The sequence below is a fragment of the Molossus molossus genome, unplaced genomic scaffold, assembly GCF_014108415.1.
Source record: "Molossus molossus isolate mMolMol1 unplaced genomic scaffold, mMolMol1.p scaffold_m16_p_14, whole genome shotgun sequence".
Lineage (NCBI taxonomy): Eukaryota > Metazoa > Chordata > Mammalia > Chiroptera > Molossidae > Molossus > Molossus molossus.
This window is the reverse complement of record NW_023425349.1, coordinates 5,429,092-5,443,779: the sequence shown is the minus strand read 5'-3', so window position 1 is coordinate 5,443,779 and position 14,688 is coordinate 5,429,092. Positions and strand designations below refer to the sequence as shown.

Below are 14,688 nucleotides of genomic sequence, written 5' to 3'. Positions count from 1 at the left end.
AACAAAAAATGAAAAAAAGAGCCCTGGCCAGTTTGGCTCAGCGGTTAGAGCGTCAGCCTGCGGTCCGCAGAGACCCGGGTTCGGTTCCCGCTAAGGGCATGTACTTCGGTTGCAGTTTGTCCCCGGCCCTGGTTGGTCGTGCGGGTGGCAGCCACTCGATGTGTCCCTTCACATCGATGTTTCTCTCTCTCTCTCCCTTCCTCTCTCTCCCTCCCGCTCTATCTGTACAAAAAATGGAAAAATGTCCTCGGGTAAGGATAAAAAAAAAAAAAAAAAAAGAAAAAAAGAAAAAAAAAATATCCTCAGGTGAGGACTTAAAAAAAAAGTGAAAAATCAATAAAGAAAAAAACTTTAAACAAACAAAAGATATATTATTTATTTGACTATAAAAATTATGAGGTGGTTAAGACCACAGGTTTGGGGTTTAAACAAAGCTGAGTTAGAATATTGGCTCTGCCACCTACTAACATGATTTTAAGGAAGTTTTATCACTCTGAGCCTGTTTTCTCATCTGTAAAATGGGCATAACAACACCTGCCTCCAATCTCCAAGTGTTGTAATAAGAATGAATAGCAGCATGCCCTGGCCTGTTTGGCTCAGCAGTTGGAGTGTCAGCCCGTGGACCAATGAGTCTCGGGTTCGATTCTGGAAAAGGGCACATACCTCGGTTGCAATTCGGTCCCCGGCCCTGGTTGGGGTCCTGCGGAAGGCAGCCGATCTGTGTATCTTTCTCACATTGATGTTTCTTTCTCTCTCTCCCTCTCCATTTGAAGATAAATGGAAAAATATCCTCTGGTGAAGATTTAAAAATAAAAGAATGAATGGCCATAAATAAAGCTCTTCATAGCACATTGCTGGCTAGAAGGGCAAGTGCTTGCAGTCTCTGAACTCTTGGAGAAATGAACATGACTGCTGTGTCAGTGCTGGTGGAAATGATAGGGTGCTCATTGAAAATGTAATTAAGTCTATTGCTTGTGTCTGATATTGTCATCCTCACCCTACTTTGGCAACTCCTCCTTGCCTGAGTCTTCTTTTGCTTTGTCACTCTGACATCACTGTCTCTTCTAGGAGAAATACATCTGGAGGGATAAACCGAGGCTGGCTAAAGCTCTCTGGGGTGGATGGGTCATTTGTCCCAGAGTGCCCAGACTTCTGGCTTCCCCATGGTTGAAGGAGAGGTGTTCTTGTTCCTGGATTGATAGGACTGGCTGTTGGATATTTTTTTCTGGGACTGAGTATTTTTTCATTTCTTGGGCCTTGATCATTAGTGGTGTTTTGTAAATAATGATTTATTTACATTGAATTGAATCAAATAAAGTGAATGAGTGATTAGAATGTATGACCTTCCTGCCCTGGCCAGTTTGGCTCAGCGGTTAGAGCATTGGCCTGTGGTCCAGAGAGACCTGGGTTCGGTTCCTGCTAAGGGCACGTACCTCGGTTGCAGTTTGTCCCCGGCCCTGGTTGGGTTGTGCGGATGGCAGCCACTCGATGTGTCCCTTTCACGTCGATGTTTCTCTCTATCTGAACAAAATATGGAAAAATGTCCTCACGTGAGGATTAACAAAAAAAGAAGAATATATGACCTTCCTGATCCATTTTAGTTTCAAGATCTTCATGTCTATGCTTTTTATAGTGAGAGACGTGAAGTCACTTCCATACATCTCTCATTTGAAATGGTGATATGATAGCTTAAAGTGGAAATGGGACCTAGGTTAGGTGAGGAGCCTGTATATATTACTGGCAAATGGTAGTATTCAAAAAAAAATAGAGAGATTGACTTTTGGTAATTATTTGTTAGAAATTTAGAAAATATTTAAAAAATATATTTATTTAAAAAATATAGAGAGAAAATTGTTACCATCCTAGTGATATTAAATTTTTCATAGTTTGGTGAATTTTTTTCAAATCTTTTATAAATAAATAAATGTGAATATTTATCCTTTTCATTTTTTACAATTTAGCTCTTACTATATATAGTTTGGATTCTGCTCTTTGCATTTAATATTTTTTCCAGCTTCATTGAGGTATAATTGACAAATAGAAATTGCATGTATTTAAGATGCATAATATGATAGTTTGATATACGTGTACATTATAAAATGATGACCACAATCAAGCCAATTAACATATTCATCACTTCACATACCCTTTGACCAGCATCTCTTCATGATCCTCCACCAAACTCTCCCACCCCCTGCCCTTGGTAATCACCATTCTATTCTCTGCTTATAAGAATTCAACATTTTTACATTCCACATATGAGATCATGCAGTATTTGCCTTTCTGTATCTTATTTCACTTAGCATAATGTCCTACAGTTTCATCCATGTTGTCGCAAATGATAAGATTTCCTTCTTTTTAAGGCTAAGTAACAATCCTGTGTGTGTGTGTGTGTGTGTGTGTGTGTATTTATTCATCCCCTGACAACCACTTAGGTTGTTTTCATATCTTGGCTATTGTGAATAATACTGCAATGAACATGGGAGTGCAGCTATTTCTTTGAGATAGTGATTTTATTTCCTTTGGATGGATGCCCAGAAGTGGGATAGCTGGATTGTATGGTAGTTCTGTTTTTAATTCTTTGAGGAACCTACATACTGTTTTCCATAACAGCTGTTCCCATTTCCATTTCCATCAACAGTGTATAAACATTCCTTTTTCTCCACATCCTCTTCAACACTTTTCTTTTGACAATATGCATTCTAACAGGTGTGAGGTGCATTTCCCTCATGATTAGGGATGTTGAGCACTTTTCACATACCTGCTGGTCATTTGTATGTCTTTTGAGAAATGTCTGTTCAGATCCTTTGTTCATTTTTAAGTCAGGTTATTTGTTTTCTTGCCATTGAGTTGTTTGAGTTCTTTATGTGATTTGGATCTTAACCCCTTATCAGATATAGTCTACCCTCGTTTATCGCAATTAATCAGTTCCAGACTCTACCGCAATAAATGAATTTCCGCAAAGTAAGATTCTTTATTTATACACAGTCGTCCCTCACCACTTCGCACTTTGACTTTTGCGGCTTCACTCTATTGCAGTTTTTTCAAATACTATACTATATTTGATAATATACTATACTATATTTGAAAAAATCGTGATAGAGTGAAGCCGCAAAAGTCGAAGCGCGGAGTGGTGAGGGATGACTGTATATGGTTTGCAAATATTTTTCTCATTTCATAGGTTGTCTTTTCACTGTGTTAATTGTTTCCATTGCTGTGCAGAAGCTTTTCAGTTTGATGCAATGCCATTTTTCTGTGTTTGCTTTTGTTACCTGTGCTTTTGTTTTCTATCCAAAAAATCATTGCTTGGACCATTGTCAAGAAGGGAGTTTCCTCTGGGATGGCAGCTCTGACTCCATTTTTAAGTGGCTTCGTTTATATTAATTTTCACATGTCCTAAGACATTCAAAATATGTAATTGAATTAATTTCTCTTCTGTGCATCTAGGATGGTAGTAGCCTTGTCACACCTTTGGGAGAATTAAGAAAGTAGTCACTCAGATCATTTTCTGTAGGGGTTAATCACTCTCACAGTCCTGAGGAAGGGTGTGAGCCTTAGCTTTTCTGCTTTTTATGCTTTAGTAGCTCTCTGATCCTTTTAGCAGATGACTTCTATTATCTTAGCTGGCTTTTCTACTTCTCCCTGGGAGTACTGGTTTGCTGCAAGCTACTCCATCCCACCTGGAAGTAGAAGTCTGGCCAACACGCTTTAAATGCATAGCGGGGCTCCTAGGAAAATAAAGGGATTTCCTAGGGGCCAAAAAAATTTGAAAGGTGGTGAGAAGTTGCTGAAACTCCAGTGGGTAAAAGAACACAAACCAGGGCTGCCCTGAAGCATTGCAGAAGCTTGGACCCTAGAGTCTTGGAGTTTGAACAGCCAGTTAGAGGAAGCAAGAGCCAAAACCTGAAGACCCAGCTGGGGAAGGGAGCTAGAACTGTGTCCTTATCCTCAGCCCAGAATATGGAACTCTCAGTGAGCTATGTATTCTTCGTGGCAGAGTGGGCTAGGAAATGGCAGTAAGATTTATGCTTTAGCTGTGTGTGGCAGAGGCAGGAGTCATTCTCAATTTTTCTGCTGAAGATCTGATCCAGGGCCTCTCCTCCTAGGCCTTTGGTGTATGCAGTTAGACTGCCTCTAATGTCCAGAAGATCCAAGTCTAGAAATGAATAAGGACCACTTACACAAAGAAACCACCTAAACAACCTGCTGTGAATGTCAGCAGAGATGACAAAGAGCAGAATTAGACCCCATAGCATCTCAATATGTTGTAAAATAGCTATATTTAAAATTGAAAGAAACAAAGTATAGAATTTAAAAATATAAGCAAGATACAAAAGCACTAGAAAAGTGCTTAGCATAGTGCCTTACATTTAGGAAATACTTAATAACTATTAGCTTATTGCAAATTTATTGAAGGTGTACCAGTTTAGGCAGACGATTCTCAATATGAAACTTGTGACTTTCTTTGTAGAACCACAATTTTAGAGTATTCACTAATACTGTTACCCGTCCAAGGTCCATTTGCCCAACGTTTCAAAAGGCCAAAACTCAGAACATCAGAATTTGGAATCAGAAAGGGCTTATTGATTAAGAAGGCGCCCATTCCGAAGCTGGGGGCCCTAGTAGTTCCTCAGATCCACCTTAAGAAAGTACAGAGTTCAGGCTTCTTTTAAGTACAGGGAAGGGAAAGTGAGAGGAGCTATTTTTGTAAAAATTCAAGCCCCAAGCAGAATTCCTCTTGTGATTAAGTGTGTCTAAAGCAGGAGCTATTAGCCTGAGGGCCACGGAACCACTCAGGCCCCAACAAGGTGGAGTCGGAGAGACTGAGCATTTCACTCTGTTAGGATACCATTGTTCTGCTGGCCTTGTCAACTGAAAAATAATACCTACTAGGTGTGCCTGGCCAGCAGGGCTCAGTGGTTGAGCTTCGACCCATGCACCAAGAGGTCGCCCTTTTAGTTCCTGGTCAGGGCACATGCCCAGGTTGTGGGCCTAATCCCCAGTGGGGGTCTCGCAGGAGGCAGCCAATCATTGTTTTCTCATTGATGTTTCTATTGCTCTCTCTCTCCCCCCTTTCTCTCTTTCTCCCTTCCTCTTTTAAATCAATAAAGAAAAAAAAAAAAACTATTAGGTGCTTTGTCACCAGAAAGGGTTTATTCGGGAAAAACAAAGGGTAGCAGCCCTGTGCATGCCCTCTTGGGCCTGTGTGCAGAGTGGTAGGGGTATTTATAGAAGGTAAAGGAAGTTAAGGGAAGGCAACCACAGCTGTATTATAAGCATAGAGCTCTTCATGGAGCATTCTCTCAATTACTAGAGTGTCAGAACTTCCATGTAAGTCCTAGCTCCTCCCATAGACCCTCCTGACTGATTATGTTTGCTTAAAGTTCCAGTTAGTCTTTATCAACCTTAAAATTTATTGACTTACTTGGGATTGGAATCACCTCTTCGAGACAGTTTCCAACAGGCACGATAGGCTTTTGCCCATGTGGTTCAGTTTTAACAAACCTCAGGATTATCCTGTGTCCAAAAGATCCTATCTAGTTCCTGGGATTCCTTTTGCATAAGGCTTTGTTTCCTGAAATCCATCATATAGAACATAATTTTTAGAAGTAAAACAAGAATTATAGCTTAGAAAAGGAATGTGTAGGTATCCCTCATCATCCTGCAGTGGGAGAAGCCAGTTGCACACAGCTCATAAGAAGTTTCCATTGATTTTTATTTATTTATTTATTTATTTATTATTATTATTATTTTTTTTTTTCCATTTTTTGTACAGATAGAGTGGGAGGGAGAGAGAGGAAGGGGGAGAGAGAGAGAAACATCGACGTGAAGGGACACATCGAGTGGCTGCCACCCGCACGACCAACCAGGGCCGGGGACAAACTGCAACCGAAGTACGTGCCCTTAGCGGGAACCGAACCCGGGTCTCTCTGGACCGCAGGCCGACGCTCTAACCGCTGAGCCAAACTGGCCAGGGCTCCATTGATTTTTAGAGAGGTGGAAGGGAAAGAGAGAGGAGAGGAGGAGAGAGAAACATCAATGTGAGAGAGACACATCAATTAGTTGCTTCCAGCACTAGGAGCCCAGGATGGAACCTGAGACCCTTCAGTGCGCTGGCCAATGCTCCAACCACTGAGCCACACTGGCCAGGGCAGAGCCAGCATGTTTTTGAGTGCCTGCTGGATGCCAGGCCTTGTACTAACAGGACGTAATTGAAGATGACTAAATCATTGTTCCTCCTTCCCTTGAATTCACATTCCAATTGACCACCAAGTCAGGACTCTTACAGATGCATCAGAATGAATTGCATCTATTAATGCACTTCCTTCTGCAAAACTGTTGATATTGTATGCATTTATGATTAGTCACCTTCAGCTTTTGAACCAAATAGGGTACCACAGTTGTATATTTTACTAAGTATATGGAAATATTGGTTAGCTAGCAGGAAATTATTAGTACAGTTTTTCAAGCAAATCATTAGGTTAAATAATCAAGTTAACTTCTCCATCTTACTAATTTTCCCACTGTATCTTTTTAGGACGACGTGAGGCATAAGGTTCATCTGAACACCTTTGGATTCTTCAAGAATGGGTACATGGTGGTTAATGTCAGCAGCCTTTCAGTGAATGAGCCTGAGGGAGCCACAGAGAAGGACCTGATGGTGAGTGACTTCCCAGGACACCAAGGGCTTGACCCTTGTCTCTTAGGTGGCAGTTGTGCCCCATACTTAAATGAGAAGTATCAGAATATGGGGAAAAGAAAACTTGTGAGCAGGCATCAGCTAGTTTTATTTCTAATACTTAAGTTGTAATTCTTGAATAATTTTAGTGATTAGTGATCCTTCTGGCAGAATGAATGCTAAGAAAACCGAGAGGCCAAAAGAGCCTTTTCTCTTGTTTGAGTAAGAAAAATATGGACGCCAGGCTATTATGTGGGCATTTACCTCTACCGTTTTTACCCCCTCTTAGATTGGATTCAGCCTCGACCGTACAAAGAATGACGGATTTTCTTCTTACCTGGTGAGCATTAAATGCATGATCCGATCGCTAGAGCTCAGGACACTGGGTGGGAACTCTGCTTCTGTCGTGCTGTTTCCTTGAGGTGGTGGCTGCTTGGACTTCCGGGCATCAGTACACCCACGGTTGTATCGTGTGCAGTAGAGGTTGGACCACTCATTTGTCTTGTTCTCGAAAACTTTTTGGGAACAAAAAGTGAATGAGTAAGGTGATGTATAATTGGGTCTTCCTTTCTTAGGATGAAGATCTGAATTTCTGTATTTTAAGGAAACAGATTGTCTCTGTCCCCCTTCTAATCCTAAACTTCTCCAGAAGTGAGTAAGTAATTCTAATACTTCTTCATTGCAATCCTAGAGTCAAGTTAGGAGTAATTTGGTTATTAAGATAACATTCATTGAGTATCTGCCATTTGCCAAATTCTGTGCTGAGTGCCAGAGATTAAAAGCAAGATGAGGAAGACAGAACAGCCATTGCAGCGATCATAGCAAAATAGAGAAGTGGGCAGAGAGACGGAGGGGCTGTGGGAGAGGAGGGAAGGCTTCAGGTGTCTGTCGGCCCTATGCACCTTCTAGTGAATAGACTTCACAAATGAATAAGAAAGGCAAGAACATTTCCGGCAAAGGGAATAGCAAGTACAAAGGCAGAATAGTGTGAAACAGTGAAACAGTGTGGTGTGTTCAGTAAAGTGAAGTCTTATGCGTATCGAGCTAAGGGAAGGACAGAAAGGCTACTCCCCAGGCAGGACTAGAAGTGCTTCCCTTCAGCTCGATGGTGGCAGCTTAGGTCACGTGTCCACTCAGGCTTGGAAACTCACTGGCCCCTGGTGCGGGGCGGGTAAGCAAAAGTAGGGGCTGTTAAGAGAGAAGGGAGGAAACCCATTCTGGGCAGGCTACTGACAGTCCCCACTGCAGCTCACATGTTCCCCTAGGCTTCCTTTAACATTTCAGTGGTCTTTCACCTCTTGTTTCGGTTCCCTTGTACACCAGTTTGTTGAACTCATCACAGATGACTAGTGGGAAAGTATGCACATCAGAATTGCATGGTTGCCAAGAATTTCAGCCCTCGGGTGACAAAGCCTGGATCCTTGCCCGGCTCCTTACTAGCTTACTGCTCTTGGGCAAGGTGCTTAACCTTTCTAAGCCTCCATCTCAGTGTCTGTAAAATGCAGATGATAGAATCTACATCATAGGACTACACGAGATGACTAATTCAGATCATGAGCAGCACCTGACATACAACATTTAAATGGTCCACAAGCATTTCTTTGAACTTTTTTCTTCTATTTCATTTAACTATAGAGTGAAAATAAAATCTCCATCAGAATCTGGTTCCCAGTTACCAAAGATCAACTTCAGCAAGGATGAGAAAGTCCTTGGCCAGAGCCAGGAGGCTGGCATTAACCCTGTTTCAGCAGGCAGCCAGACAGAGACAAAACAAGGTAAACGTGAGGTGGAAACTAGCATTTTCTTCGATGCCTGGCTTTGTAGAGTCTCTTTGGTTCCTAAGTAGAAACACATGTGATGTTAGCATTATTTTATGCTAAAATATATAATCATTAAAGAAAAACATGGAAAATAAGGAGAAGGTGGAGAAAGAACAGTTATTTCTTCTTACCTCCAGTGTTAAAATTTTAGAAATGGATGTTTTATCTAAGCTCATTATTTTTTAAATTTCTTTATTGATTTGGGGTGGGGGGAGAGATATAGAAACATTGATGAGGGAGAATATTGATTGGCTGCCTCCTGCATGCCCTCCCCTGGGGATCGGGCCCACAACCTGGGCATGTGTCCTGACCAGGAATTGAACCGGCGACCTCTTGATGCATGGGTTGACGCTCAACCACTGAGCCACACCGGCCGGGCTAAGCTTATTTCTTAAGTGTACATTTGATTTTTAAAATTAAGTCACATTTATCACTTTAAACATTCTGTTCACTTAATAACACATTGTTGATTGCTTACAAGTTAACTTGTAAAGAAGTTTCTCGGTTTGTTGATACTGATGGAACAAATGAAAAAAATCACATTGGAGGGATTACTGGTCAACAAACCCTTTGGTTGAAGCTCCAATATTTCCTAAAACTATGGGCAGAATGATGTTCAAGCAAATTCTTACATTTTTTTCATCTTAGCGATAATTCACAAAATACATCTAATGAAGACCGACTGTATAAAATTAGGCCTCTTTTGGATTACTTTCTTCCAAAATTTCAGTCTTTGTATGCACCTAAGCAGAGTTATCCTAGGTGAAAGCACAGCGAAACCTGATAGATTCACAAAACATGGTGGGTACCATTACGTGTAGGGCATTGCTGTGCAGTATACCACACCAAAAACCACTAAAACATGTAACATGTATAAAATATAATATGTAGCAGATATGTACAAAGTTTCATTTAAATTTATTATGTATAAATAAAGTATGCTGAAGTTTATTTAGATTGTTTCACTTTCATACTCAATTATGAAAAAATAGCTCATGACATGAGATAACTTCTGCATAAAATTGCCAGTCAACAATGTGTTAACTTTAAGATATTTTATACTTATCATATTTTCTGTTAAATAAATACTGTAATTTGCTCAACCTCTCTCCTTAAAGAGACATACTTTCCTTTTGACGTTAATTGCTTCTTTGGACTTTGTTCATAGAACTTTTTTCACATGACACTTTCTTTAGGATGGGCTCCCAGAATTGGAATACCTGGTTCGAAGGATTTGAATACGTTTGAGAATATTGATACATATTTTCAGTTTCATTCCAAATGAGTTGTGTGAATTTATATACTTATATTGGAAAATATGTGGGAAAGCGCCCGTAACAACTTGTGCTAGCCAGTTCTGAGTGAGTGGGTGGTGTGTGTGTGTGTGTGTGTGTGTGTGTGTGTTAATGAAAGGCAAAAAAGGCATTCTTATTTTTGTATTCACTGTTATTATTAGGCTATACTTTTTCTCCATATTAATTAACCAATTTATATTTGTCACTTCTTTCATTTACTGTCAGGCTTGTCTAATAATTTATATGAGTTCTTTAAAGATAAATTAATATTTGTTGTATTATTTACACATTTTTCTTAGTTTGTCAAGACTCTAACCCAGCCCTGGCTGGTCTGGTTCAGCGGTTAGAGCGTTGACCTGCGGACCAGAGAGTCCTGGGTTTGGTTCCAGCTAAGGGCATGTACCTCGGTTGCAGTTTGTCCCTGGCCCATGTGGGTGGCAACCACTCAATGTGTCTCTCTGATGTCGATATTTCTCTCTCTCTCCCTCCCTCTCTCCCTCCCGCTCAATCTGAAGAAAAATGCAAAAATGTCCTCGGATGAGGATTTAAAAAAAAAGACTCTAACCCAAATGGAAAGATAAGCAGCAATTCTCACTGGTATGATGGTGTGGTTTAAGGTCTGTGCACCATCTCCTTGTCTGGGTTCCTCATGCGTACAACCATTTCCTGGGCAGGGCATATTCTTTTCCTTCTTTTTCTTCTGAAACCTTCTCCCTTCCTTTAGGGAGTTTGAGATCCTGTCTTCCTCATGAAGAGTATCTTAAGTAAAAATAAGGCCCAGTTGCCCTCTCTATTCCATGAAAGAAGGCATTAGCAATCTTAACACTTCTTGCTGTGGGGGAAAAAAGTATACATTATGCTAATACTTGCTATTGACTTTTCCATGTGTATAAATAAATCTCACATATATTTATTTTAAATAGTGATCTGTTTTCAAACATAATTACTTAGAAAATCAGGAAAGTCACCCCATGTGGCATCTCTGGCAGTAACATACTTTAGATTATCAGAGATGAGTTCCCTGTTGGTATTGAATATTATCACTTATTTATAATATAGTAAGTTCTGGTTTGCAGTTTCTGCAGCTCAAGACTTATTTTTGGATCTAAAGAGGTGGCAGTCTACAAGATAGCATATAGCCTAACCTTTTCTGTTTGTTTGAATTCTTTGCTATCAGACAAGCTAGAGTCTCATAAAATGATACTGTAACATATATATGAGCTGAATCCTATTGTAATACCTTTTCAATGTTTCTGCTTCTAGAGAGTGGAAAGTCTGAAAGAAGTACAGTGGATTCAAAGGTAAGAACTAACTACCCACTTGTGCTCAGCTTTTCTGGATATGTGTGTGTATGTGTGCACATGTGGCCGTCTTTCTGTACATACACATACATACACATGCCTAATCTACAGGGAGCTAGCTGCCTTCTGTTTGGGAAGATAATGTTGACACTCTGAAACAATTTTGAAGTAAAATTGAGTGCTGCACTGTAGAACACTTACGTGATAAAGGGTCACATGGTGAGCGGAGGGGAAGTGAGCTGTCTGGAGAGCCCTCTGGAAGGGGTATCACCAGGCTGGAAGATTAGTGAATTTGTTTGGGGAAGAAGAGCAGGAAGGGGATGAAGACTGTCATAAGCAAAGACTGGGAGTGGACATGAGCGTGAAAGGTCCTGGGCACTGGCCTATTTGAAGTGAAAGATACATATTTGGGAGCAGAAAGGGATCTTAGATAATACAGAGCCAGCTGTATATGCTGCTACCTGCCTGTCGTCACTTAGTAGCCATCTCAGTCGTGAGATCGAGATCGACTGTTGTGCTATTGCTATTGCAGTGCTTGTGTTCGTCACCCTTGTTTTATTTTATTTTTTTTAATCCTCTTCAGATAGAATGGAAGGGGGAAAGAGAGAAACATTCGTGTGATAGAGACACATTGACTAGTTGCCTCCTGCACGACCTCGACCAGGGCCAGGGCAAACCACAATCAAGGTATGTGGCCTTGACCAGAATCAACCCTAGACTTGTCCGTGGGCCAACGCTCTAACCACTGAGCCAAACCGGCCAGGGCTCGTCACCCTTGTTTTACTTAGTAATGCCCCACTGTGCAAGTGGAGTGATGCTGGCAATCTGGATATGCCACAGAGAAGCTTCCTCTACCTGAAAGGTGGATGTTCTCCACTCCATAAGGAAAAAAAACATATGGTGAGGTTGCTGAGATCTACAGTAAGAACCTATCTCTGTCTGTGAAACTGCCTGATTTATAAAATAAACCTTATCATAGGTATGGATGTATAGGAAAAAAACATAAACATATTATATATAGGGTATGGGACTGTGTGGTTTCAGGCATCCATTGGGGGTTTTGAAATGTAACCCCTGCAGATAAGGGGAAATTACATATTTAAAATGGCATGTTGCTCATTTGACATCAGGAGTGGAGTCCAGGGGAGGCTCGGGGTGTCCTGGGTTGGCATCCTTGGTCTTGCTGAAGCTCGAAGAGTATAGACGTGCTCCAGCAGGAAGATGGGGGACGAGGTGGGGAGTGGGGTTACTGAAGAGGTGGAAGACAGCTGAGTAAAGCAAGGGGTAAAGAAGAGTGAACATTCTCTATGAAAGGGGATCTTGAAGGATGGTGGATTTTATTTTCAGGGAACCTTAAAAGGTCAGCAGACGTAGGCTTTAAGAAAAACATGTTTGGGGTTTGTTTTTTTGAATCTTTATTTTTATTAACTTACTTTTTCTGCCAGTGTCCTAAAACAGGTTATTATTTCTTTTTAGGGAATGGAAGAGACGTCCTTTTCTGTTCGTAATAATGATGGGGCACTTTCATTTGGGGTATGTATCTTTGAGTGAACCTTTGTAGAATTTATCTCTACCACGAGGGTGAATTTTTAAAGGAATTTTGAATTTCAGAATAATTTAGGCATGCTATCACTTGGATACAGTAACTTTTCCCATAACAAACCTACAGGGTAGGTATTAGCACCCACCACATAGCAAATCATAAGTCTCTGAGAGTGAATAACTTCACAAATGTCCAGTGTGAGTGACAAGGCCCAGATTCCAACCCAGTTCTGCCTGGCTGTCCCCACAAGTCTGCCTCTCTAACTTTCCTCTGCCTCCCATTCAGAGTGCTCCAGAAGCACAGGGTTCTGTATCTGGAAGACTCATGGGTGATCTTTTAGGTGATGTTGTAATTGTAGATGAGGTCATTGAGACTCAGAGGCCTTGAGTGACCTGCTCAGCTGTCACCATCACTAACTGCATGCGAATGTTTGTGGCGGCATCACAACCTATGTTGGGTAGGACATTGGACTGGATCTCAGCACCCACTTACTAGCTGGTGACCTTGACAATTCACATCACTTCAGAACCTCACTCTTTAATCATCTAAAAATGAAAAATATGAGGCCTAATTCATAGGGTTGTTAGGCATATTATTTTAAAAAAATATATGTGGTCTGTGAAGCACTATGCAAATCACCTTTATTGTTATTTTGTAAAAGTCACTGCCTCTTTCTAACCAGCTTTCATTAATTGAGACGTAGCTTGCTTACAGTGAAGTGCACAGGTCTTGAGCACACAGTTTGATCAGTTTTGACAAATGCACGCACCCGTGTAATCCACTCTCTATCAGAATGCTCTGCTTTTATCACTTCAGGACGTCCCCCACCCCTGTATCCTCTGTTCTGATTCTCTCACCATAGTTTATTTTGCCTATGTAACAGTTTTTATGTTCTTTAAGTTTAGAAGCTGAGAGCTTGTACTCACCTGCTTTGAATCCTCAGTAGCTTTCCATCTGTCTCAGAGTAAAAGCCCAAGTCCTTCCACTGGTCTTCGAACCCACGTGGTCTAGTCAATACCATGTTTGTCCTCAGCTCCTGTTTCTCTGCCGTCCCCCTTGCTTACTCTGTGCCAGGCGCACAGGCTCCTAGAAAAGAGCAGGTCTTAGACTGTGCTTTAGCCGTGCCCACTGGGAGGGCACTTGTCCCTCGGAATCTTTGTGATTAATTTCCTCCTCCTTCAAGGCTTTGCTGGACCATCACCTTCTCAACAAAGCTTCCTCCAGTCGCTGTGTTTTAAATGCAGCCCACTTCCCTTCACCCTCCCTGGCTCCATTCTTTCCCATAGCACTTCTCACTTCCAACGTGCTGTAACTAATTTATCATGTTTTGTCAGTCTCTCCTTTAGAAGGTGACCGTAAGGGCAGGGATTTTTTTCTGTTTTATTACTGATGTATATGGAATTCATCTTGGACCTGGCCCATAATAGGCTCTCCATCAGTAATTATGGACATGAATGAATGAATGCCAGGCATTGTGCTAAGTACGTACATGTTGTCATTATCTCAGTTCATCCTCCCAACAACTCTATGAAGTAGGTACTGTTATTATTCCCCTTTTACAGATGAGGAAACTGAGTCTCAGAGAGGTTAAGTAACTTGCCTAAGGGGAGGATTCAAACCCAGGTTTTTCTGACTCCAAGGCCCATGTGTTTAACCACTTTGCTTTACTGCCTCCTTAAGAAAATACAAAAGGTACTTTTCTCTCTTTTTTCTCCTCACTTTAAAATGCTTATTAATAAAATAAGTGTATTGAATGTTTATTTAAAAGCCTTTTAAAAAAGAAATAATTACAAAAGAAAAGCATTATAGGGTGTACACCTTTGTCAGTGATGAATGCTTTGTGTTAGGGTGTGTGTCATGGGAAAAGCAGCCTACGTGCTGATGATGAACATTGGTTGAAGTGGCCAGTCGTAGGGTCCTTGGGATGCATAAAACAGGCAGTGTCTGGGCAGCTTGCCATTTGTCCGGCTTTCCCTCTCCCTGTAAAGGACAGGCTCTGCTGTTCTGCTCCCCAGCATCCTCCCAGCTTTGCAGCGTGCAGTCACGCTGA

The 14,688-nt window shown here is 41.2% G+C and overlaps 1 protein-coding gene across 4 annotated transcripts in view; it reads left to right on the top strand.

The window, feature by feature from the left end:
• Positions 1-14,688, top strand: part of GPR107 (G protein-coupled receptor 107) — a 67,137-nt gene that overhangs the window by 16,480 nt on the left and 35,969 nt on the right. The window contains exons 2-7 of one of the 4 annotated variants that reach the window (XM_036260710.1): positions 6,539-6,661; positions 6,969-7,019; positions 7,255-7,334; positions 8,315-8,454; positions 11,058-11,095; positions 12,572-12,628. In XM_036260710.1, the coding sequence (XP_036116603.1) occupies positions 6,539-6,661; positions 6,969-7,019; positions 7,255-7,334; positions 8,315-8,454; positions 11,058-11,095; positions 12,572-12,628 (489 nt within the window). Of the gene's footprint in view, positions 1-6,538; positions 6,662-6,968; positions 7,020-7,254; positions 7,335-8,314; positions 8,455-10,322; positions 10,412-11,057; positions 11,096-12,571; positions 12,629-14,200; positions 14,331-14,688 lie in introns of those variants that run through there. The other 3 variants (XM_036260713.1, XM_036260711.1, XM_036260712.1) reach the window with 3 other exon arrangements.